The following is a 24,758-nucleotide window of genomic DNA, read 5'->3' on the forward strand; positions in this document are numbered from 1 at the left end:
GCCATTTTTGGCCATTAATGTGTGTTTATTTTAGAAAATGGCTGTCCGAATCACTGTTTTACAACTAATTTCTTTCGCTAATATGCCCACCATTTAAAAAAAACTGGAGAGGGTATAGCATATATCTGATCGCCCCAAAAATAAAAAAAATTCAGAACAAAGCTGCCATCAAAATGTCCTGACATGCTTGTGTATGATAAACCAAACTGTTCTGTGGAACTCCTGGATATTAGGATGTAAGGAAATTTCACATCAACACTGAGATAGCAATAAAGAATTTTAGGGCCTGATTTACAGTTTGGCAGATGTGTAATTCCTTTACAACCATGATGGATATGCCGTCCGCCATATTACGACCTCCATAGTCTATATCGTAATACGGCTTAGAGTATATCCGTCGCATCTGTGACGGAGTTATTCATCCATCAAACTCTGAATCAGGCCCTTAATATTTTTTAAGATCCAACATATGTGAATAGTACAATGTGTACCTTTGTACTGTGTTCATTCTGAGTCCTTGAGCTGGGTGGGAGGCGTAAAGAGAAAAATTGTCTCTACTATGTAACATTACACCAAGCCTGGTAGATTAGAACTTTTTCACGTAAATCACGGGGGCTCAACAAGTCAGAAATAAGACATTTCATAATATTAGCTCTACAAGTTCCTTCAAAGTCTGAAGAAGTGATCACTTAGCGATGAAAAATTGCAAATAATGGCCATGGTCTTGCTTAAGTGCATTCAAGGTTTCGGCAGAGTGGATGTGTGCCGACCCTTCTGGTAAAGGTTAAGATGAGCCATATCTGTGAGAACATTTTCAAAGTGAAACAAAGTAAGATGGTCAAATCACAAAGTAGAATTCTCAGAAAGGACAAACTTACTATTTGCTATTAATGTTCACAGACTTTGTCTATTTAGATTTGGTGAAACTCCTCTATTTCAATGCTCCCCACCAGTAATTTTTCCCATAGATTTAGAATTTCCCCCATAAGGTGAATGATGTTTCATTATCATCCAACCCTTAATTAGACACATGGGGGGTCAATAAGAGTTTGGCGGACGTTTATGACCATCCGACGAACTTCTGACGGAAAGGTTGCAGCCACACAGACTATCTCCCCGCTGGGCCCATTAAGTGTTTACAGCTAGGCTGGCAGGCAGAAACTGAGGTTTCAGCAGCATCCATATAACAAGATGTCATGCTGCATCCAGACCAATCATTGCTAAGACACAGGATCTACAAGCGAGGACCAGTATATTGTGCTACACTGGCAAAGTCTTACAAGGCAGAACCCTTTACAACCTATTCTTTCTAGCCTGCAAATACAAAATAATTGATACACTGATCTAGACCTACAAGCCAGGGGCTTTACAACCTAAAATTTGAAACCTGAAATGATACAACAATGATTACTCAGTGTTATCCTTATCTTAACAGACAAGCCAAAGAGCCTGCCCTCTCTAGCAATACAAAAGGATGATGGATGGAGTGCTGAAACCTTTCAACCACTCACCCTCAGTCACAGATCTGGGTTTAATCCATTGCTCTTTAGCTCACCATGCCACCCCAGTTTGGACCCAGCCATATGCAAATCAGTCTTGACTCTGTTCCCCATAGGAACAGTCTAGCCCGAACTGCCAGGCCAGGTCCTCCCTGGAACGGAAACAAGCATCCTGGGACCAGTTCAGAGTATCACCCTGTATCAGCCAGGCTAGCTTGAATCCAGTAGCACAGTGAGCAAGGGACCCACGTCTGGGCATACCCTTCCCACTTAGAGTAACTTTAGAAAAACAAAAGGGTGATACCGGAGTGCTGAAACGTTTCAACCACTCACCCCCAGCCACAGATCTTGGTTTAATCCATTGTTCGTTTGCTCACCATGCCACCCCAGTTTGGACCCAGCTATATGCAAATCAGTCTGGACCCTATTCCCCATGGGAACAGTCCAGCCTGAACTGCCAGGCCAGTCTAACAGGCAGGAAACAAAGAGAATAGATTTAATGGCATCATGTCTACAGTTTTTTTAATAGTTTATGAGAGTGCTTGGATGCAGGAGAACCAGTAAAGCAGATTCAAAAAGCACCTGTGCAACGTTATTCGATAAAAAGAGGAATACTACACTTCTTTATTAATCCAAATGTTACAGTTTATCACTCAAGAGTAGAAACGATTATCTCCTGACATCAAAGCTGGGATTTTTTTATGACCTTCCACAAATCATGTATTCTGTTATTTCTAGACCTTTCAGGGCTAGTTCCATCACATGATTTTGCAGGCCACAACTGCAGTCAAATGCACCTAAAGTGGAAAATTAAGAATGCTGTTATCACAAACAAAAATTTGAAAGCATTTACTTTTCTTGCATGATTATCCATAAGATGAAATTATTTAAATACCACAAGATGTAGGCTGAACCAAAAACACTTAAAATGTGTTTTACTTTGTGTTTTAGGGTCAATAGTTTTATTAATTTTACAAACAGGAGATAGCAGTTTAAAGAGCTTTCAACGCTCTTACATGGTAATGCTGAGGTCAATAAGCATAATCAAAACAGTTCAATCTCCAACCTTCTTACTTTGTGTTTTAACACAACAAACAAATCTAACTTTGTCTGAAGTTTGTACTTTATTATCTACCTAAGTGACCTTTAGAGGCTCTAAATACTTTTTAGAGAATGTTAGGTGTGGGAAGTAATTTAAATGAAACCTAAAATAATTTAATAAATGTATGAGTCTCCCATCATTGTATTTGGGCTTTGTCATATAAAACATGATTAATGTTATTAAAATATATTTGTCAAGAGTCAATTCACTAAAAAGGAAATGTAAAAAAAACTGACATCTTAACATCCCTGACAGCAATATACTGTATACGTGTCAGGGGTTGCTTTAATTCATTCCAGGTTGGCTTTGCTAGGATTTTATCAATACAATGCTGTAATACTGTGCCTGGAGTTGTTAAAGGGTTTGTTATTTTTTAGGTTGGCATGGACGGCACTAGCTAATCCTATGTTTAAAGCCTTTGCTGTGAAAATGCAAAAGGCTTTGACACTTTCTAGCTTTGTATGGATGTAACTGTGGTAATCCTATGCTTAAAGACTATGCTCGAAAAACAGACATTTGAGGAGAGAAGTTTTAATGTTGTGTTGAGATATATATATATATATATATATAGTAACTGCTCTCCACCAAAACTTGGGAATTACCCGTAGTTCCCGGCTTCCTTCGTTGCGTAATTTATGCAGGACTCTATGCCTGAAAGCGTATTGTCTTGACATACTGGGTGTTCCCTTGTGTCTCTGAAGAACTGTTAAAAGAGTGAAACCAGTGTCAGGGGTTGTTTGTTTTCATTCCAGGTTGGCTTTGCTGGTGTTTTACCAATACAAAGCAGTAATACTGTTCCTGGAGTGGTGAATGTCTTTGGTCATTTTTCAGCTCGGCATGGATGTCACTAGCTAATCCTGTGCTTACAGAGTTTGTTGTAAAAATGGCAAAAGGCTCTGTCACTTTCTAATTTGGTGTGAATGGCACTGTGCTAATCCTGGGCTTAAAACCCTACCCAGAAAAACAGACATTTGAGGTGAGCAGTTTCAGAGTGTTGAGGTGTTATATATATATAACCATCATGATCTGCATCCCGCCCGTCTGTGTGACAAGCTCACTACCTCAGTAGGCTCTTGACACACCCGCAACCAGAACATCATTATAGTGGAGGCGAGAAGGCAAAAGGCGTTCTCCATCTGTGCACCCAAGATCTGGAACAATCACCTCTTATCCACTATGGTTATCACGTGACAGTGTAACGACGGACCAAAATAAGTCTGAGTAAAGAGAAATGTTTATTGGCATTGGCACCCACATGCAGCTTTAGGTAAGAACTGACTCTGGGAACACACTCATATTTAAATCTAACCATTCAATGACAGAACTTTGTGCAGAAGACAGAAAACAATATCAAAATCCTCCTACCTTTACATACGATTTTGAAACCTGATAACAACCACCCATACCATTCTTCAAATTAGGAAAGAACTGAAGTCACACCTATTTAAGGTACACTAAAGTGCAATACAGAGAACAGTCAATAATCCATCTCAGAGCCCACAATGCCCCACCTAGATGCACTCTCACATTGTATCTCTTAAACCATTCACAGTGCTCTAGTGCCATTTGACTAGCTTTGAGCTATATCAATACATGCCAGAGATATGCTTCTTAATGAACATGACCTGCTCTTCCTCTTTATGGTTAATGAATGCAACAATCAGACGATAGTGATACTGAATTCCGCAATTAGGTGCTTTGCGGGTTTTCATATATAACCCTGACGTACCGTTTTGTCTTGTCCTGGGTTTCTTTCTTCAGGTTTGCTACTTGTAGTCTCATGGATTCCAAGTCTCTGGCAGTTCGATCAACTGTAGCTTTTAATGTATCCAGCTAATCAGCAGTAAAACAAAATAAATAGTTATGCATTATTGTCTCTTTTATCTTATTATTTTCTTCTTGCCCAATTTCAAATCCACTTACTTTCCTCCATAAAAAAAAATCTATAGAAAACAATGTCTCAAAAACTCTAACCTTCACGCCCTAGCCACCAAAACCTTCAGAGGCAGCCTAAGTGCAATAACGCTACTCAACAGCATCCAAACACAACTGTAGGGGCCAGCAATGTCAGTGGTAAGCAGGGAATAAGGGCTGATTTCCAAGCAGAGACTTCAGGTATACTGAGAACACAGATTGCTGGCGCAAGCCATGACTTCATCCTTCCAGGGTCCCACCATTCAGATTGCCATGGGCGGGCAAGTGAAATCCTGATTTGTTATTTTTTTCACACGATAAGCAGAGGCAATCAGATAAGTGTTAAATGACTTTCTGGTCATGGGTTGCATAAATGCGTTACTTGCAAATGAAAATCCATGAGATTTTACTTTATTCAGGAGTGCTAATTTGGCACATATTATATCCCGAAAAAATTGCTGTAGCTTTCCTGGCTGCCATTTTCTTAATTTAATAGCAATTATATATTTTGCTTTATCATTTCAGTATATCTCTGCTTTAAGCATGCCATCCACAGAAAATATAATATAAAAAAACATTAACAGCATCAAGTGAAACATTTAATTCATAGGATTGCGCACTGTAATGGACTTAGCCCTCCAAGGTAGAGTGACCATTGTTTATGGTCAAACAGCCACTAAAATCACATCTCACTCCCAAAATAAGATACTGAATGTACCCTCATCAGCATTACGAAGACGTGGGACCAGACGTACAAAGAATGGAGTCTGTAAAAGTTTTGGCAAGCTGCGTACCAACTTTTACTGAATCCATTCTGTCCTGCAAACACACTTATGTACCAGTAGGTCGATCTGACCTATCTCATAGTAAAAACTGGGCAGGTTACATATCATGACCCACTATGAATCGTTGTCATCACAGGGATGACAGCCTTTTGGCTCAGCAGACAACCATGTCTGTGTTTGTTTTTAAATAAAGCATTTTTTTTTTATGGATCCCCGTTCACTTAGAAGTAAAAGAGGATGCATTTAAAATATTGTTTTTAAAAATGAAATGTTTAACTAATATTTTTAAGACCAAGCAGTGGTCCATGAGACTACTGCCTACTCTTAAAAAAGGGGTTTCTCAGCATTCACAAAGGGGATGCATTCTCTGGCAGAGCCATTCCCTTGTGTGAATGCCTTATACCTACCTTTCAGTGGCCAGTAAAGTATTGATGTCTTGCAATGGGATTGCGGTTGTAAAACATTATTACATTCCAATGCAATTTGGAATGCGGAAGCGATTCCCTAAACATGCCCCTTCCAAATTCTGAATCGGTAGACAGTCGGAAACCCAGATTGCAATTCAGTAACTTGTTAACAAATCACACTTTATGGTTCTTACACATCAAAATGCTTTTTGTGGTTGTAAACAGCCCAATTCTGTGAGTCGGGCAATTTACGAATGCAAAAAAGCTTGATCCATCTGGCCTCTGGTACTCAAAACTAAGCTCAATTTCCCAGATTTAAATGGTTTATAGAAATGTTCATTCCTTCACCAGAACCCTCATGAGAAAATATGGGGAACAGTATCTCAACTGTAAAAGTAGCCCTTACTACCAGAAAGCTTACAAACATGACAACTTTTGAATGTGCGACCAGTAACATCCTTAAGGATGATACTTTGTTCATGGTGGCAGAAGTGAAGGCTATAATGAAGCCTTTCAAGTTTCACATTTACATAGAGAAGCATTTTACCTGCTCAAAATTGGTGTTGCTGATAGTAGGTGTAGTTCTCTGGACGGATTGTGCACAATGTAGTCAAATCTAAGATTTACTGAGTCATTGTATTCAGTCTGAGTTCTGCTAATCCAAACATTAATCTTGATTCTTAGGCTTCTTCAAGATAAAAAATTGTAATTATTGGCAAAATTCAAATCATGGGTTTCGGTAGAGTGCTAGGTAGGGAGATTAATCTCTCCTCAAACGTTCACTTGTTAACCAAGATCCTCAAAACTGTAATTTGTAAAATGCTCATAAGATCTCATAAAATCTGTTGAAATACTTTAGGGCCTTGATGGAGATGATGTGATGAAAGGCTGAATGTTTAATTTTAAAACTCCTAATTGAGATTTGAAAAAATCCTTAGTGATTCCCAGACACTTATAGTCTAAACTCAGTGCTCAGAGACTATGGACTAAGAATACAATGACCACAGTGACGATCTCTTGCTTTGCGTTCACACCCCTTTAGCAAATAGTCGAGGAGAAAGTCTTAAAAAACATGAAGCAGAACAGACAGAGAAGTGGCTGAATTAGAGTGTCAATGTACAAGTGCTTGGTTACAACAATCTTGGATGTGCCAGACAACACATCAGAAAACAAACAGCTGTTTTCCTGGTGTTTTCTCTTGTGCCAGTTGCAGCAAAATCCAACCAATCAAGCAAGCATCCACAACGCTTCTCAAGTACTACAAATCCTAAAGCTAAAGTGAAACTGAACTGAAAAGAAACAGTGACAATGATGAACCTAGTCGTGGCTCAGCTTTCTCCTGGGCAGATCTCCTCCCTCAAACCTATAACTTAGTTTATGTGTCTTTTTCTGACATTTAAGTGCAGCAAATCATTGCTTTCAAGCCAAAATTGTAATGCCACTCCACTTTATGAAATATGAAAATGCATTTCAGAGAAAGCATGCTAGATTGGTTTCTGGGAGAGTTGAGAGCACTTATATGCATTGTACTTTAGGAGTTTAAGTAGGAAAGACTAAGAGATTGCTAGCGAATGCTGCAGACCCATAAAAACATGCTGAGAATTGGCACGTCCAAATGAAGCCATGGCTAATGCAAGTCTACTGGCAGTGGAAGAGAAGTAAAATCTAATATTGCTTTAGTTTTCAGTATGATTTTCTTTCTTACCTCAGCTTGTAGACGACTTCGGTTGGCTTCTTGGTCTTGATAATCTTGCCGAAGTTTGGCTGCCTGACGTTCTTTGACAGTGATTTTCTTTTCATATTCCACATTATTGTCAACCTCACTCTTCAGAAACTGGATTCGCTCATTAACCAGCATCTCTTTTTCTCGGATCTCCTGTTTTACCTGGGCTAGGAGCTAACAAGATTAAAACAAGGCATACGATTAGCATTGGCACATTTTAAGTCAAACAAGCAATGTCCAATATAGGAAGGCTTACATTTTTTTTTTTTAATGACTTTTACATGTATTAATTTGCTAGGAAAATTAAAAAGTTCAGATAATGCACAATTGTAAAAGGAGTACCCACAGTCTGGTTCCAAAGACGGAGACTCACCCAAACTGTAAATATATAGCTTCTCAACAGATTGAAGCTATTCAGTGTTTTCAAGGTACTGAAGCTGGATGCGTGTGTAAAACTTTTTATACTACAGTAAGTCTGTGTCTTCTTATTTCAACACCTAAGCTTTTTAAACAAACCCACAAGGCATTCTGTCCTACAAAATGAGGCAATGTAATGTAGTTCTGATTTTTTCACCTGCTTCTCTCTGATGATGCATGGTATTGTAAACTTGAAGGCATATCATTTGAATAAGATTATTTTTTATTTTTGCTATCTATTAAAAAATAAATAAAACCAATTTCAAAAATCATTGTCTATGCCATACATATTTAGAAGGCACATGTCTACACTCGATGCTGCAAAGCCACACCAACATACTTCATGAAAATCATGCGCATACATTGCTTTGAAGTTATGTATTCAGAAACTATGGGGATTCCTTGGCTTTTGAATGACTGAAACTTTACAATGCTTGCTACATTATTTTGAAACTTTATAAAACAGAGTCACAGTAAATTAATTGTCTCAGCACTATGCTTTTATGCCAGCTACAATCACTGAATCCAACATTTTCACTTACATGTACCGTTGTAGATGCCTTTAAAGTAATTATTGCCTTGTTAAAACCAATCAAACTTTGTGTCACATCGCTGTCAGATCCACCAAAATCCCAATGACAATGTCATCAAAAAATTATTCTTTGAAATGGTCATTGAGATTAGAATGCACTTAGCAAGCCAACACCCCAACACTTACACAAACAAGCACCACATGTTAAGGAACACACTTTCAGATAGGTTGCATTACGGATCTAATACAGAAAACAGTTACAGGAACCCACCTTTGAAAATTTAATCCACCATGTTAACCACCCTGAATTCACCTAGAGAAAAGGCACTCAATTTTCATCATGGTCAATGCCTTCCTCAAACAATGCAAAAACAGAAACAAAGACCATGGTGAACTGTCCAAAAATGGGCCTACCAACCATCTATTGTTAACTGGAAAGATAATATTTCAAATGTATAGCCACATAAACTTCCTTTAAAAGTCTACCATTCCAGAATCAAACTATGCTATACAACTGAGAAGTTTGCCATGCTCTATATAAAATCTAACATATAAATAGGTACTGATCATGTTGGCATGTGCTTTACTTGTCAACGAAAAGTAAGCCAACCAGGAGAAAACGGATTGCCAGTAATCTACAAGGTACCAGATTCAGCAAGAAAATATCAAATTAATAAAGCAACCAAAGCAAGACCAATATAAATTAAGTGTAGAATGCCTAAGTCATTTTGGATTATTGACATTGGTCCTAAATGACAGATTACAAACAATTGTAAAATTGTCGAAATGCATCAGGCACCCATATTCTATGTTGTCACATATCAAATTTTCTACATAACATCACTTCACTATAACATCCCATGAGACAAGTACTTTGTTATATTTCTTGTGGATATCGATCAAGCCATATTTCAGCCCATTTAGTGTTGCACAAAGTAATCTATTTTGCCAAAACCAAATCTCCAATGCCATCCAATCTCCATTGGTCACCACCTGCTCGTATGCATGCCTCAAATACATGCCACATGGAGCACTAATTGATAGGTGTCTATACAATGTACTTTAACACTTGATGTTATATAGAAAATGGGAGATGCGCTAACACATAAAATATGATCTCCCTGTGAATTAAGAAGCGATGATTATTATTAGAGTTCTGAAAGAATTGTCTTGCCCCAGCTTTACATAGTGTAAATATAGATTTGTGTGTGACATGGACAAATACAGAAACTTGTGTTCCCATAATGGTATGCACTTAAGGCATCATGTATACATGCATTTGGTCATGACTGTGAAAGCCAGACATTTGGCTTTGGTCTAAGATCGTGGTCTTTTTCTAAAACTCTTTCAATTTAGGATATGTTGCTATGGAGTTACAAGTGCTGTAAGGGTATACGCATTAACATGACAGCATTATATAGCACTGATATATCGGACAAAAAAAGAGGGAAGACTATGATATTACAAACTCATAATAGTTAGGATTAACAAATAGCGCAATAGCACAATAGTAGACACCTACATCTATGTAATGTTGCATCTCCTTTTCCTTTGTAAACAGAATGTGAAATATTAGTACCAATTTAGACATTATGTGAAAATGTACAAAGCATTGTAGGTTACGGGACATCAAATGATTACAAGTCGATAGTGAATGCAATGGGTAATGATCCCTGGCATTCCTAGACGAGGGGTAGAGCGGGCAACTCTACTGGATTGCCAATCTACAACAGCGCTGTCCCTGATTTCAAATGTTCATACAAGTTTTAACATGATGAGTTCAAAAGAAATGACTTTTTCGAGTTCTTGAAATATTTTTTCAAGACTCACAAAGCAGGTATGCCATTGCTATCACTCTATACTAAGTGTTTATTGGAATATAATTGTTCTACAAATAAGTGTACATTTTATTATAAGCAAACAAGCATGTTTGGGGTACAACGAACATGTACGTAGTGACCATCGCTGCTGTCAAATATGGCATGAAGCCCTAGTAAATACAATAATAGGGCCTTAATGTTTAAAATTAATAGAAAGGTTGTATCTGTTTTCAACTTATTAAACATTTAGTAAAATGTAAACAGCTTTGGAGACATTTCTTAATGGAACAAAATGCGTTGACTGGCAGTAGTGTTAAAGTAAAAGAAGTAGCCGTCACCTATTTAGAGGCTTGACACATCAATATTATGAGAGAAAAATGAAAAACTGGGAAAACAAATAATGCTAATCTGATGGAATGGACAATATACTGTTCATACAAAGAGCATTTTTGGAAAATAATTATTATTAACAAATATAGACGAATACATAAATAAAATACTGGTAGGGACCATCATGTTGTCATATATGGCATGAAGCCAAGGGAGTAACAAGAAAATTAAAATACCCCCAACTTTGAACCAACCTCTGATGTCAAAAAGCAAGCTAAGGAAGTGAGCCTGACCTTCCCCAGAAGGGTACGTTTCTTCCAGCCACGCATCTATCAATTCATCCTTTAACCGTTCCATAGAGTTAGATATCCACCATTTCACATTACACACTGTCATCGGTTCATCCTTTCATCCGTTATTTATCCTTTCGCAACAATCTATCAATCTATCCATCCATCCTTTCATCCCATCCACTCACCCAGGCATCCTTTCACTCATTCACCCATCTACCCTTTCACCTACTAACACGTCGTTTCACCCATCCTTTCACCCATCCATACATTCGTTCATCTATCCATTCACCCATTATTTCACCCACCCCTGCATCATTTCACCCATCTAAGCAGTCACCCTTCCCTTCACCCATCCACGCTTTCCCCATCCTTTCACCCACCCACACATCATTTCACGCATCCACCTTTCCACCTATCCTGTCACCCCCATGCATCCCTTCATCCATCCTTCCACACACTCAATCCTTTAAGCCATATATTCTTCCACCCAGCCTTTCACCCACTCACACATTCTTCCACTCATCAACCCTTTCACCCATCCCGTATCCACCCATTGACCCGTTCATGCATCCTTTCACTCACCCACACGTTTTTTCATCCATCCACCTTTTCACCCACCCACCCACCCACACATCCCTTCATCATCCACCTTTCTCTCCCATGCATCCGTTCACCCATCTCACACCCAACACCCACCCACCTTTTTATTCACCCATTCAACCCTTTCACTCATTCTTTCACCCACCCACGCATCCTGTCACCTATCCACCCTTTCATCCATTTTTCACCCACCCATGCATCCCTTAATCTATCTTTATACCTATCCACCCTTGCACCCATTCTTCCTTTTAACTTTTATTCCCTCTTTCCTTATTCATCAATCCATCTTTTAATAACACTTGTCAACTTTTTTCTGATTGTTAGACAGAAAAGGCCCATAAAGAACCCCAAGTGGGTTGGGTTCATGACGCCCCTGCATGGAGCCCTTGTAGTTACAATGATAGGCGATTACGCTTTCAAATTAAATGGATGGTTATATTTGATTTTACCTTATGAAATATTTTGTTTTATGTTAAACAGCTTTGAAGATGTTCTTTAATGGTTGGCTGGCAGTAGTTTAAAAACAAAAAGAACTAGCTGTCACTCTTTTGGAGTGTTGACACATTAGTGTAATAAGACATAAATGAAGAACTGGGAAAACAAAGATTGCTAATCTGATGGACCGCACTTTTGTTAAAGAACACTTCATTTTAGACTTGTTTTTGCTCGTGAGTGCATTTTCAATCATGAAGCATTTGTTTTGTATCTCTGCCCACAGAGAGGTCTTAGACACCCCAAGAGTTGTAAAGAGGATTGAGGCTAATTTTCGTATGGAAAAGCACTAAAGTGCTTGATTCAATCAAAGAAAACTATTGGAGTGTGATGCATAAGTGCCTTAGCTGCTCATTCTTATTTTACATTGTATAAAGTCAATGACTGTTAGGAGAGGTGCCTGGGTTGTGGATGGTTAATGCATTGTAATGTATCGTTCTTTAAAGAAGTGAGCCTTCAAGACTTTCTTAAATTGGAAGAGTGTGGGGAAGTCCTCCTGGTTACAGGGATGCTGTTCCAGATCCTGGGTGCATAGTTGGAAGAGGCCTGCTGCCTTGTTATTTCAGTTTTCACACTTCTTAGTCTGCAGCCTGATCACGACCTTGCCACGAGTGTGGCGGGAACCACCAGTGATGGTGAGCTTGTCTGCAAGGTAGCCTGCCTGCAACCTGGTTGTGTCTCGCCTTTTTATGTTCAATGTTGCCATCCATAGCTCCGCCTCATCATCTTTCCTATTTTTTTCTATACTATTGAGTTCTCTAGTACAGCTAGCGCCTGGACATTTTTTAAAGCTAGGAAGAGGAGTTTGAGTGTGTTGCTCAGAGTGCACCACGGTAAGGGGGAAACAACTTTAAATCTTCCAACCAAAGAAGGTAATAGGTCTCAGGCTGTGTTTCAAAAGATGTAAATCCTCACATGATATACACGATCTTGGATTGTATACCAACATCCTCCCCACAATGCAAGGGGATCAGTTACCTCCCAGCTAAGCTCACAGTATAAAAATGTCGACACATACAAACATACACATATATTGGAAAAACAGCTTTATATACTGAGGCACAAGGTAACAAATCATAATTGACAGGCCTGCTATCAATGTCCACGTCCATAGCAACATGAATAAACAATTTTACTTGTACTTGCAAAGCATTCTTCACATGCACAAGGTTTCATATGGAGATATCATCTTACTTTTGAACAATTACGAAGGGTAGGATTCAGCCAAAATGATATACTTAAAATTCAAACTTTGATAAACCATAATCGCTGTCCATATTTCAGAGAAGTAAAAAAAGAGTAAACACCAATTTGGTTTTTATTACAGAATACTCCTGTGAAATGGATTAAAATAACATCTGCAGGCGGACTTGCTGCTTCTAAGAACAGTTTATGGATCACAAACAATTTGGCATTTGTAGCTCCATTTGCAATGTGGTACATTGTTACATCAGAGTACAGCAAAACCCAACACTGCCCACTCTCTCAAGCACAGTCTCACTTGGTCTGACCAGGGTGCTCTACTAGCAGTCTCCGCCAGTTCTTTAAAAGGACAAACTGCTAACCAAGGCATGGTGATCAATCTCCTGATCCCTCTTCTGCATCTGCTGGATCGTGCCTTCCCACTGCCTGATCAGCTGCTGTCTCTCAAGGTGGGCCCGGCGAAAGGTCTCTGCAGCTATATCCAGTTCTACCTGTAGAGGAACAATATCACCATGTCATACTTCTGAACCTGGTAAAAGACAATGTTTTACAAAAAACTCCATGTCTGTGTTCTCACCTGGGCTGAAATGGTTTCAGTAAGTTCGTTGTCCAGAAGTTTTCGTTTTTGGTTAGCTTCTGTCGTCATCTTTTCTATTTGGAGGGATATCGTCTGAAAAAATATAAGTTTATGAGTTATAAATAAATTTTAAAAAAAATGAGAAATGGTATATTTGATGCACATTGGACCAATACATAAGCACATTTATGATTCAATTATTGGGCATGCATAAAACAGTATTAAAGGTGGCGAAATGAGCCGGGATACATAAATGTGTTAAAGGATCTACAATCACTAAAACACCTTCATAAGCATTGACAAAGCCCTTAGGTGTGGCTTTAATGTGCCAACACATATAAAAACAGGCATGCATATATATTGCTGACATATTTAAGCCAGACCAATACTCAGAAAAAACAAGCACAAAAGGATTACCTTTTTCCTGAAGCTAAAACATGTGACAAACAGCAAAACGATAGAATGTACTTTTCAAATCTAAAAATCTAAAATAGTCCCTTATTCGTTCCTGTTGAAGCACTCCTTAGAAGATGTATTGATTCACTAAACAGCCAACAGTTTGATGTCAGAGGAATATATTGCCCTGGGTGTAATTTAAGCCTACTCCATGGATAAAAAAGCAAAAAAATAAAAAAATACACCCTCAAGCAGCTGCGCTGTCAAGCCAGACCTACAAATGATTAACGCATAACGAAATGCATTCAATTTCAACAGTCATAAAACAAGGTCCAAAAATTTGGTAAGCAGACTGTTATACTCAAGAACTTTTTTCAAAGTTGCATGACTGTCAAACCAACTACATTTTCAATTTCGACAATTCATTTGAGATTTCAAATTGAATATAACTTTATTTTGTTTATGCGATTTAGAAGTTAAGTGTTAAATAGGTATTCTTCTTTGCTTTAGTATCTATACAATATTTCTCAGTGACATTCACAAAACATACCAATAAATGCTGTTGGTGTATTTGCAAGGTAAAGGCAACATGGCTTAAAATGCTTTCCAAGTGGCACTTAAGCGATATAAGGGTACTGACATAGGGGGTCATTCCGACCCTGGCGGTCCATGACCGCCAGGGCCGGGGACCGCGGAAGCACCGCCAACAGGCTGGCGGTGCTTCCTGGGCCATTCTGACCGCGGCGGTAAAGCCGCGGTCAGAAAAGGGCAACCGCCGGTTTACCCCTGGCCCAGGGAATCCTCCATGGCGGCGCTGCTTGCAGCACCGCCATGGGGATTCCGACCCCCTTCCCGCCGTCCAAATACCGCCAGGAACAGGATAGCGGGAACGGGTGTCGTGGGGCCCCTGGGGGCCCCATAAAGATTTTCAGTGTCTGCAAAGCAGACACTGAAAATCGCGACGGGTGCCACTGCACCTGTCGCACCCCTTCAACTCCGCCGGCTCCATTCGGAGCCGGCTTCATTGTTGAAGGGGGTTTCCCGCTGGGCCGGGGGGCGGCCTTCTGGCGGTCGCCCGCCGGCCCAGCGGGAAAGCCAAAATGGCCGCCGCGGTCTTTTGACCGCGGTGCGGTCATTTGGCGGTTCAGAATGACCCCCTAAATGTCTTCGTGGCTATATTGAAAGCGGCTTAAAGATGTAAACATCTGCAGAAGTAACCTGGTAGGATTATATAAAGTGTAAATATAGGGGATGTGGGACCTGACCTCTACATGGGAATCGCCTTAGTGGAACAGAATGGAAATATATTTATGAAGAACTGCATGCACCCCGAAAACCACCTCTGCCCAATTTAATACAAAGAGGAAGATTATTTCAGAGTGTTCTTAAAAAGGATAGGGCACAATCCTCAACCTTGGTCCTCTTTACAAGTGGCACTGTAAATAGTGAAGGCTAACTAGAACAAAGGCGTCTGACCAGGTGTTACTGCTGAAAGCCTGAGTAGATGGAGATGTTTCGGTGCCATACAAAATCTTATAGATAAAACAGTTTTAAAAATTATGTGTTGCTTTACCTGAAGTCAGTATAACATGATTTGCGCTGTAGACGCACAATCAGTTTTCTTCACTTCACACTGATCTCAGCAGGTTTTTCTAAGAGTGCTTAATTTGATGTGTGGGTACCGGCACTCATTTTTGGGTGCCAGCACCTATTTTCCTGCAGCAGATATTTTACAGAGTTCTAGAGCGGGCGAAAGGCACAGTTCGGAAAGCAGGAACCTGCAAGAGCTAGAAAAAGGGGCGGGGAGAGCCTTTCTATTCGGCGCGCCGACTCGGCCATTGGCTTCTGAGCGGAGTTTTTGGCACCAGCACTCTTTCTTTCACAAATAAAGCACAGGTATTAGGGGGTCCTAAATATGTTACAATAATCTATCCAAAAGGACACATGCCGAGACCACCTACATGTAAAACTGTTTTGGTAGGAAATTCAGAGTTTTCATTAATACTTTTAGCGGAAAAAACACACGATGACAAAACAGCCTTAAACCGATGTTCCGTGGACAACTGGGGTTCAAAATAGACCTCCGGAGACTTCACCCCCTAGAAGAGAGTGAGAGGGCGGAGTCTAATAAACTAGGCCTAATGAAATCCTGAAACCTGGCAGTGTGCTAGCCTATTAAGAGAACCTCAATCTTATCAGTGATTAGTTGAAGAAATTGAAAAACATCCAACAATGCACCGCTTATAGACACAATGGAAGATTTGCCTATGAGCTCTTGGCTTGATGGTCCCACCGTATGTTCAGCTATGAGTTATTGGCACAGTAGACAACTGTACATCCACAGGAACTAGTGAGTGATACATAAGGTCTTATGCAAAACAGTGTGGTAGAAAGGGAATATCATTGGAGCACAACATGGTTCACATTTTGAATGGACTAGTGGAAAGGGGAAGAGTAACTGATTAAGAGCAGTCTCTTAAATAAAAATAGATAAACTCATCGTAACTTTCACTTTGCTTCTCTACAGGAAAGAGGTGAGAAGGCCAATAATTTTTTACTTTCTATTCCTCTTATGCCAGAGAGTTGCTGATCTTGATTAGACCTGTGGTCCCCTTCTAGAATTCTGCCATGCACGCAGAGGGGAAAGATATGTTGTAGTTGCCAAGCACATGGACGGTCACCCCACGTCATATAAAAATATGTACACCCAATGCTTTGCTTATTGAATTTCTACCTGACATACCAAGATAGGGAAGCGATCACTAGGAATGTTATTTTGGACCAATAGCAAATTGAACTGAGCATGAGGCAGGGTTGCCATTGCTGTCTCTGCCATTTGCCTTGGGCATGGAACCACTTGACCAGTCTCATATGGCATCTGATAGTTGCGAAGGGCTGGAACTTAGCTCGGATAATATCTCTTATTGCTGTGCACTGCTGCAGTATTTTTATATGTCAGGAATCTTGTGGTGGGCCGTCTGGGAATAGGGAACACTTTGGAGGGCTTCAATTGCTCTCTAGTCCACGTATCAACTGGATAAAAGCATCCCAATTCACATGACAGGCCATCAAGACAGAGCTGGGTGATTTGCCGTCTCCGACTTTGCTCTAAGCCCCATCATACTTTATATACCTTGGATAATGTAAATACTACATTGATGAACAACTTGTTTATGAAAATGCTACAAGGGAAATGGTGTCTGGAAGAAATATAATTTAATCTCAGAAGACCCCTTGTCTAGGCTTGGCAGAGTGTTTATCACCAAGCTGGTGGCTCTTCCTTGCATCCTCGGCTAATGCCAGGATCTGGTCATTATCCTTGGCCTCCTCAGTATAAGAACTCCATTCTCTCTGATCTGGAATTACAACAGGAGAGTTGTCCTTGACAAACATCGTTTACTGCATACGGAGGGAGGGTTGGGTGTGCCTGAGCTAGAGGTATATAACTTTGCTCAACAGCTTTAATTTGCCATCTGATGGCATGTTACCTTAATAGGATCTACTGGTAAATAATGTCTGCTTTGCAACAATGTTGTCACCACTTATCTGAGAGCTGAGTCAGCCACTCCAAAACTCTATATTGGCTACTGTTATTCACAATTTCTGGAAGAGGGCCTATAAACAGAAACCAGCCTACATGCATGTGACAGTCCTGTGGTAATTGCCTCACGTGCCAATATCACATTTGGGTCTGGCTTTTGCAGATGGATGTGTGCAAGTGTCACACAAGTATGTAACTCATGTGCACTACAGTCCCAACAGCAAGTGCAGACAGAACTCTGGCATTGTCATTAGACAGTCAGTTTCTTGCCTATGGGTGGGTGACAGGTGCAACCAATCACCCAGACTGATGGGGCAGTGAGGCACTGAAGAATGTCATACTTGGTGCAGCCTCAGACTCCGCTTCACACAGGAGGTGCTGCAATGGCAATCATTCTTCTCTATTGGCCATTGTTGACAATGAATGTCCCAAGACAGACATTCTCTGTGCTAGGTGGCCAAAGGACTTGAAGAAGAACCTCACAGATGAATAATGGGAAACAGTTTGGCTACCCTGAAATGATCTCACACAATGCACAATACACACTCATACAATTCAGTTACTTATATTGGGACTGCCTCCTTTCCATGGGACTTTGCAATATATATTGATAGTCATGTATCAAACTGATGGCGCGGGCCGGTTCGACTTGATTTGGTTGTCTATGAGTCAATAGACAGATAATATGCCTGCTTTGGAAGGCAGATCAGAATTGCTTTACCCTGGGGGAAAGTGTGGGCCTAGAGCAAGGGGAATAGTATAGTTTGGGCTTATTAACAACAGAGAGTTTCCTTAGAATGGAGGCAGGCAAACGTCTCTATGGTTGGCAGCATAAATTGTGCAATGCAAAGATTAGTGGCTGACACACTGGAATTTCAGGACTTGACTGGAAAGTAAGCAGGTTTCCTCCTGGAGCCTAAAGAAAGTTATAAGACATGCCCCCATAGACAGGTGGTTCTCACTAAAACCAGACAATCAGTAGCAATCCACTGTGTGGTTAGTTATTTCAGACGTCTTTAGGAGATTGTTAGAGAATTGTGACACACTCAGAAAGCCATACAATAGAGACTGGTTAGCTTTCTGGTGTTTATAACAAAGTCCAAGAATGGTCTCAAGCTCAAGAGGTGTACTGGGTTAGTGTTTTGATTCCTGAAAGTGTCTTTATTCTTCTGTTTGCTACCTGCATTATTCTGTTGTCTATCGCCTGCATCACACAGCCATGAGTATAACCTGATGAGGAAGATAATGACATTGTTGGCATTTTTATCATGATTTATACCAATAAGGGCTTCAGACTGCATACCTTCAAATGAATCACAATTTCAACATAGATTCTTAGTAGTGTAAAGGTAGATTTATTGGCCATTCTTGCACTGCTATATAGCCTGTATCTGCCTTTAATCCAATAGCTTCTTTAATCAATAGAAATATTTATTTTCAAAAGCCTGTGGTTGGCATAATCTTTCAACTTTCTTATTATTTCTCAAAGAACTGCAGGGAATTTGTGACAGTTGCAGAGGCACAGAAATACCCATTTCCATATTCTTTCCACAAATAGACATTTTACAGTGCACATTTCTGCATGCCAGATGTGCTACTTAGGTGCACTAACATTTTGCAATATTTTTTTCTCTTTTGTTTGTTTTGGGGAATAATATTCATCACCCTGGAACCATATTCTCTACAGTGTGTCAGTGTTAGTGATCGTCTATCCTAATTCCTACCGTCAAATAAGCTTTGCTCCTAACGTTGTCCGAAGTAGTTCATTTACAGTATTACTGGCACGAAGACATAATCAAACAAACAAAGAAACAGTCGCAGGCGGTCCACCATGGAACCACTAGCTCCGCCAGGATTTTGGATCCCAGTGGTCAGGAGGTGGCTGAGCTTCGCTGCTCTAGGGATTATGCTCTTGTTCTCCACCAGCAGTTTCATGGCGGTAACACCGCCATGAAAAGGATGGCGAAGAACAGGTGCAGGGGACCACAGGGGGGCCCCTGCACTGCCCATGGACTTGGCATGTGCAGTGCAGGGGCCCTCCTGGCCAGCACAGTTGCAATGTTCACTTTCTTCTTTGCCTTGCTTTTGCAGACAGTGAACATTGCAAGGGTGCTGGTGCACCCTGCAGGCAACAGCATTGCTGCCAGCTTGATTACGAGCCGGAGACAATGCTGTAACCTATTTCCTGCTAGACTAGCGGGTGGAAACTTAGCTTAGCGGGTGGAAACTCATAATAGCTCCTGCGGGAAGGTTGCTGCGTAGGTGGAGGCCACCCTGTTGGGAGTTTGGCGGACAGAGTTTTCAATCCACCAAACTCTTAATGGGGCTCATTGTCTTCTTTAGAGAAACCATAAACTGCTTCTGCTTTTCATCCAAATTTGGCATCATTGGATGTGTCTGTCTCCAAGCCTCTGTTGCGTTGCATCCTGCTGTACGGGGTGAGAATATCTGAAAAATAGTTTACTCAGTCAAGCTGTTTACATTTTTTTTTTTTTTTAACTCTTGAAGACCTACCATTAATTCTCAAGAGCTCATCTAGGCACCTACTTGTTCTCTTGCTGGAAATGTTGTCATGTCACTGACACTTAAAACTATGTGTGCATAGGATATGTACTGTGGCTCAGCCTTTTTATGAGGAGCCACTCTCCACTGCTGATGTATGGGGGGGAATCCTCTTGTTACAGATCTCACTGAGTCACATATTTTTAATGTTTGCCAGTAAACACTTTCAGATTTGACTGAAAAGTGAGACAAAGTTTTCTTCCACAATAGTATTAGTAAGAGGTAAAGTGAAAGGTATTGATGAAGTCGATGTCCACTAATTTAGATATTGTTTTAGGTGCCAGGGACATTCTGTATCTCTGGAGGACGCATCCAAATCCCTTTTAAAAAGGGATACATAATGATAAAAGGAAATCCATGCAACCAGTGTCCTAACACACAACGGAATTTCAGAAGCATTTCTACCTGGAGACAAATTATTGTTGTGGACAATAATCCTCAAAAATATTTTTTTACTGACATTGGATCACCTAAGATCTTCTTTCCTGGAGTATCAATGGGTTTAGGAAATACTGTTGAAATTAGAGTGAAATACAAAATCATAGATATATGAAGAAAGTTATTGAGATCTTAAAATGATGCACAACGTGTCAGTTGCCTTTAAAATTAACTCCCAAAAGAAAACAGTTACACAGATATAAAGTGTTTTAAAAGGCCTCAAACTTTCATTTTAAGGAAGAAAAACATTGAAATAAAGCCAATAAGACTCAAAATCTCTTGACCTGAAAAGTGCTGTAGAGCGGCTGGAGGAAGACACATCTGTGGGTAGAGAACAATCTCTAAGAAGTAGATGCTTGCTGCCTAACGGCTAGATAAAAGAGGCTAGTTACTGTTGAAGTTCCCATTTGCCAAAGCATAATTGAGGAGCATCCCCAGAAAATGGACCAAATTAACTTTTAAGAAGTACTTTACGTTGAGGGCCTTATCAAGTGAGCATTAGAGGATGAACAAACATTCAATACCAAATGTCAGCTTGGTGCTGAAGAAGGACACATTGAAGAATAAGGTCTTGAAAGAAGGACACTGAAAGGGCATAAAACATATACACCTCTGAAAAAGTCCATTCAGGTATCACAGACATGGGTAACACATTTTATGCTGAAAACCTTCAGTATTTTAGATGCTGAATTTACTACTTTGTACCATAATTAGTGCCTCCTCCTTCACCAGGAGCCTTTTTTCTTTTGGTTGGTTAGGATGACTGTGAACCCGAGCAGTCTTTATTTGGAATGCATTTCAAATTTTATTTTCACAAAGACAAATTCTGTTTTAGAATGCTGTTTTTTTTTTTATTTATAGTAAACTTACCTCACAAAACAAAAATATCATATTGAAGGATGGTGAACTAGGAGAACAGTCTAGCCTGTATTTCTTAAACATGTTTAATCCATACAGGTGGGTTTCCAGACCTTCCTTTTCAATTTGAAAATTAGAAAGTAAATAAATCCCAACATTAGATTAGTTATTAAGCTGTCACCAAACCCATCCAATTAGCTAACAACGCTCTCTTCATTTCATTTGTTTTTTAAATCTTTTTTTTTTTAGTTTTAGATATGTCACATACACGCATACATGTAGGTGCTGGTAACAACAGAAAAGAATGGGTAGGCATCGGTGTGCACCAAGGCCTGAACAAACACTTGCTGCAGGTATAAAACGGAAAATGTAGCAAAGACAATGCAACCGCTGATAAAGGTTGCACCAGCAGATGAGACAAAGGTGCTCCTGGGGCACCTAGGACTGGAGGCGCTACGAATCACTAGGATGGGTGGTCGAGGGGAGGGTGTTTGTGGGTGGCAGGTGGTGAATGGCTGGGGGGAGGGGGCAAAGCAAAAGTAGAGGGTCCATATGGATGGATTTGTGACAAACAAGATAGGATCGGGCCTTTCAGCCGTGGAAGACCCATGAAAGCAGTACATAGGGTAGAGTAGCAGAAGGCAGGTGTTGAGTTCCGAAAAGAGTGGGCAGGCTGTATATATGTCATTTAATTTGTACATGATGAAGTCATGGCCAGCCACTCTGTGAAGTTTTAACCACCACTTGTCGCACATGGGTGTGGTGGGTTGTCTCCAGTACCGGAGAATGCATAGTTTGGCTATGGCAAGAGAGGTAGCTAACCATCATCACCCTATTCAACACCTACATGACACCACTGGCAGACATCACTCACACCCACAGACTCAACACTGTCTCCTATGCTGGGGACATCCAGACGACGACCGTCACAAACGACGCCGTCACCACAAGAACCAGCTTCCAAAACACCATGACTGACATCGCAGCTGGCTAAAGCTCAATTACCTCAAACTCAGACAAAACAGAGGTCCTTATCTTCGGGAACAAGCGCTCCGCATGGCTCTTCGACCACCATTGCCTTCCAACCAAGGCTCGCAGAAGCCCACCAGCACCTGGAGATGCCCCTGGGATGACAAGTCACGCTTTACAAGACCCCCTTGATTGATCAGTGCTCCTGTGTCGTCAAAACCAGCTAGTCAGAAATGTCATGTAGGAGGACCACCTGGTTGGTGGGGGACAAGGGACTATAATGGCACAGGAGGGGCCACACAGCTGCCCAGTATTCAATGAGTGCCTGTCATAAACACAGAATATGATATAGGTTACAGTGCTCTGCAGAACATATCCAACAACCGTTGTGGGGTAACAGCTTTGCAAATTTGAGTTTCCACAGTGACTAATACCAGTTATTATGTATTTTGAAACATAGGAACTTCAATCTGGGTTCCCTGAGAACCCTTTCTAGATCTGCTAGGAGAGTTAACCACTCTTCCACAAGTCTTACCCAGCAGTAACTGCCACACCAATCTGGCTGTATTGCATGAAGGGCCAGAATGCAGACGTAATGAGTATGCAATGCAGCACGAAGACCATGCTGTGGTACAGTCCCAGCGCATGAAGCTATTGAAGAATAGATGAGACAGGAAGCTCCAGAGGCTGGGCTCCAAATACAGTGCGCCAGCACTCGGTCATTTGGTGATATCGCCATTGGTAAGTGGGTCAGAGTCCCAATTCCATCAACGAAGCAGGGAATTACTTAAGCAGTCCACCATCATACATTTGCTCCACCCAGTGCAGGACTTTCCCATGCCACGATGCCCAGTAGGATAGTTTCCAACCAATGCAGAATGCTGTGTTGTGCTAACTGGTGCTTTTTGATACAGTAACGGTGGGATGCCCATGACTTTATAAGCCTCTTCCTAGGATGCCACAGTTGTTGCAAGGACGACACTGGAGGCCACCACAAGGTTGGAGGAGATCAGGTACACTGGTACTAGGAGGTGTGCAACGCCGAACAAAACATTGTTTGAGGCACACTCATAGGGAGGCCTCCAATGGTAGGCCCAGGTACGCAGCCATCCAAAAAAAGTGAAAGGCCAATCCGTACAGTCTCATATCGGGTGATCACAATAACTCAACTGTTGTGTCGACCCCTCAACTGTTGTGTCGACCCAGAGGTGGGACGCTTTGAGTCTTGGTTTGTGTGTGCTCCAAATGTAAGATCTGATGTCCACCTCCATTCCTGCCAGTAGTTTGTTAGGGACCAGAAGAGGGAGGAATGTTTGACAGTAATGAAGTTAGGGGCTACTGTCATTTTAATAGTCTTCACCTTACCCCGGAGCGAGAGGTCAAGGAGTGACCACTTTGTACACTTGATCAACGGGAACAGGTTGTCCTTTACCATGCAAGACAGACCTGTGTCTATACTGACATCCTGGAAGTGAAGCCCAATAGAGCCCCACCTCATATCATATCGGCGGATGTATCTAGCTGTGATAGATTGGGATAAAAGGAGCACCTTGCACTCTGACCAGTTGATTTTGTAGCCTAACAACTGACAGAAAGCACCAATGATAGACATTGCTGGAGCTGTGGACAAGTGGGGTGGGGTAAAAGGAGCAAAATAGCGTCCACATAAAGGGGGGGAGGGCCTTAATCTTGTCTTCGACAGTGAGGATACCACCCACATCCTGCAGTGGTGGAGCACCGCTGCCAGGGGTTCCAAGCTCAGGAGGAAAAGAATCACGGACAAATGGCAGCCCTGCCGCGTGCAAAGCTAGATCAGAAAAGGGTCCAACAGAAAGCCCTCACAAGAGACCTCAGCCACAGAAGGGTTGTATAGGAGGCAAATTTTGAAGTCCTTCCCCAGACCCATGTGAGACATGACTTGAAGGAGATAGCAACAGTCCACCCAGTTACGAGCCTTTTCAGTGTTTAGCGAGAGCACCAGGAGCTTGGACCGATTAACCTTTGATTGCCATAGAAGGTGAGCCAGGGTTTGGAGATGATCGCGGGAAATGCATCCCGGACCCAACCTCATTTGAGGACTTGCACACTAGGAGGGCTGAGATGCCTTCAGCCACTTCCTCCTCTGTAAAAAGGCATAGTAGGGCTAAGCCCGCATCCAGCAACACTGGGAGGTGCAAAGGGGCGAGGGAAGCGTTCACCTGTGGGGGCTTAGCCTAGGTCTGCCACGTAAAGGTAGGAAGAGAATCAATTCACAGTACCGTTGGGATGTACCAACAGGATCCCCATTGAATCAAGGATTG

The 24,758-nt window shown here is 41.1% G+C and overlaps 1 protein-coding gene across 1 annotated transcript in view; it reads right to left on the reverse strand.

The window, feature by feature from the left end:
- CCDC39 (coiled-coil domain 39 molecular ruler complex subunit) overlaps window positions 1-24,758 on the reverse strand; it is a 141,337-nt gene that overhangs the window by 81,692 nt on the left and 34,887 nt on the right. The window contains exons 5-8 of the mRNA XM_069213092.1: window positions 13,695-13,787; window positions 13,480-13,608; window positions 7,413-7,604; window positions 4,331-4,434 (exon numbers count right to left, since the gene is read on the reverse strand). Of these exons, the coding sequence (XP_069069193.1) occupies window positions 4,331-4,434; window positions 7,413-7,604; window positions 13,480-13,608; window positions 13,695-13,787 (518 nt within the window). The remainder of the gene's footprint in view (window positions 1-4,330; window positions 4,435-7,412; window positions 7,605-13,479; window positions 13,609-13,694; window positions 13,788-24,758) is intronic.

The sequence above is a fragment of the Pleurodeles waltl genome, chromosome 11 (assembly GCF_031143425.1).
Source record: "Pleurodeles waltl isolate 20211129_DDA chromosome 11, aPleWal1.hap1.20221129, whole genome shotgun sequence".
Taxonomy (NCBI): Eukaryota; Metazoa; Chordata; class Amphibia; order Caudata; family Salamandridae; genus Pleurodeles; species Pleurodeles waltl.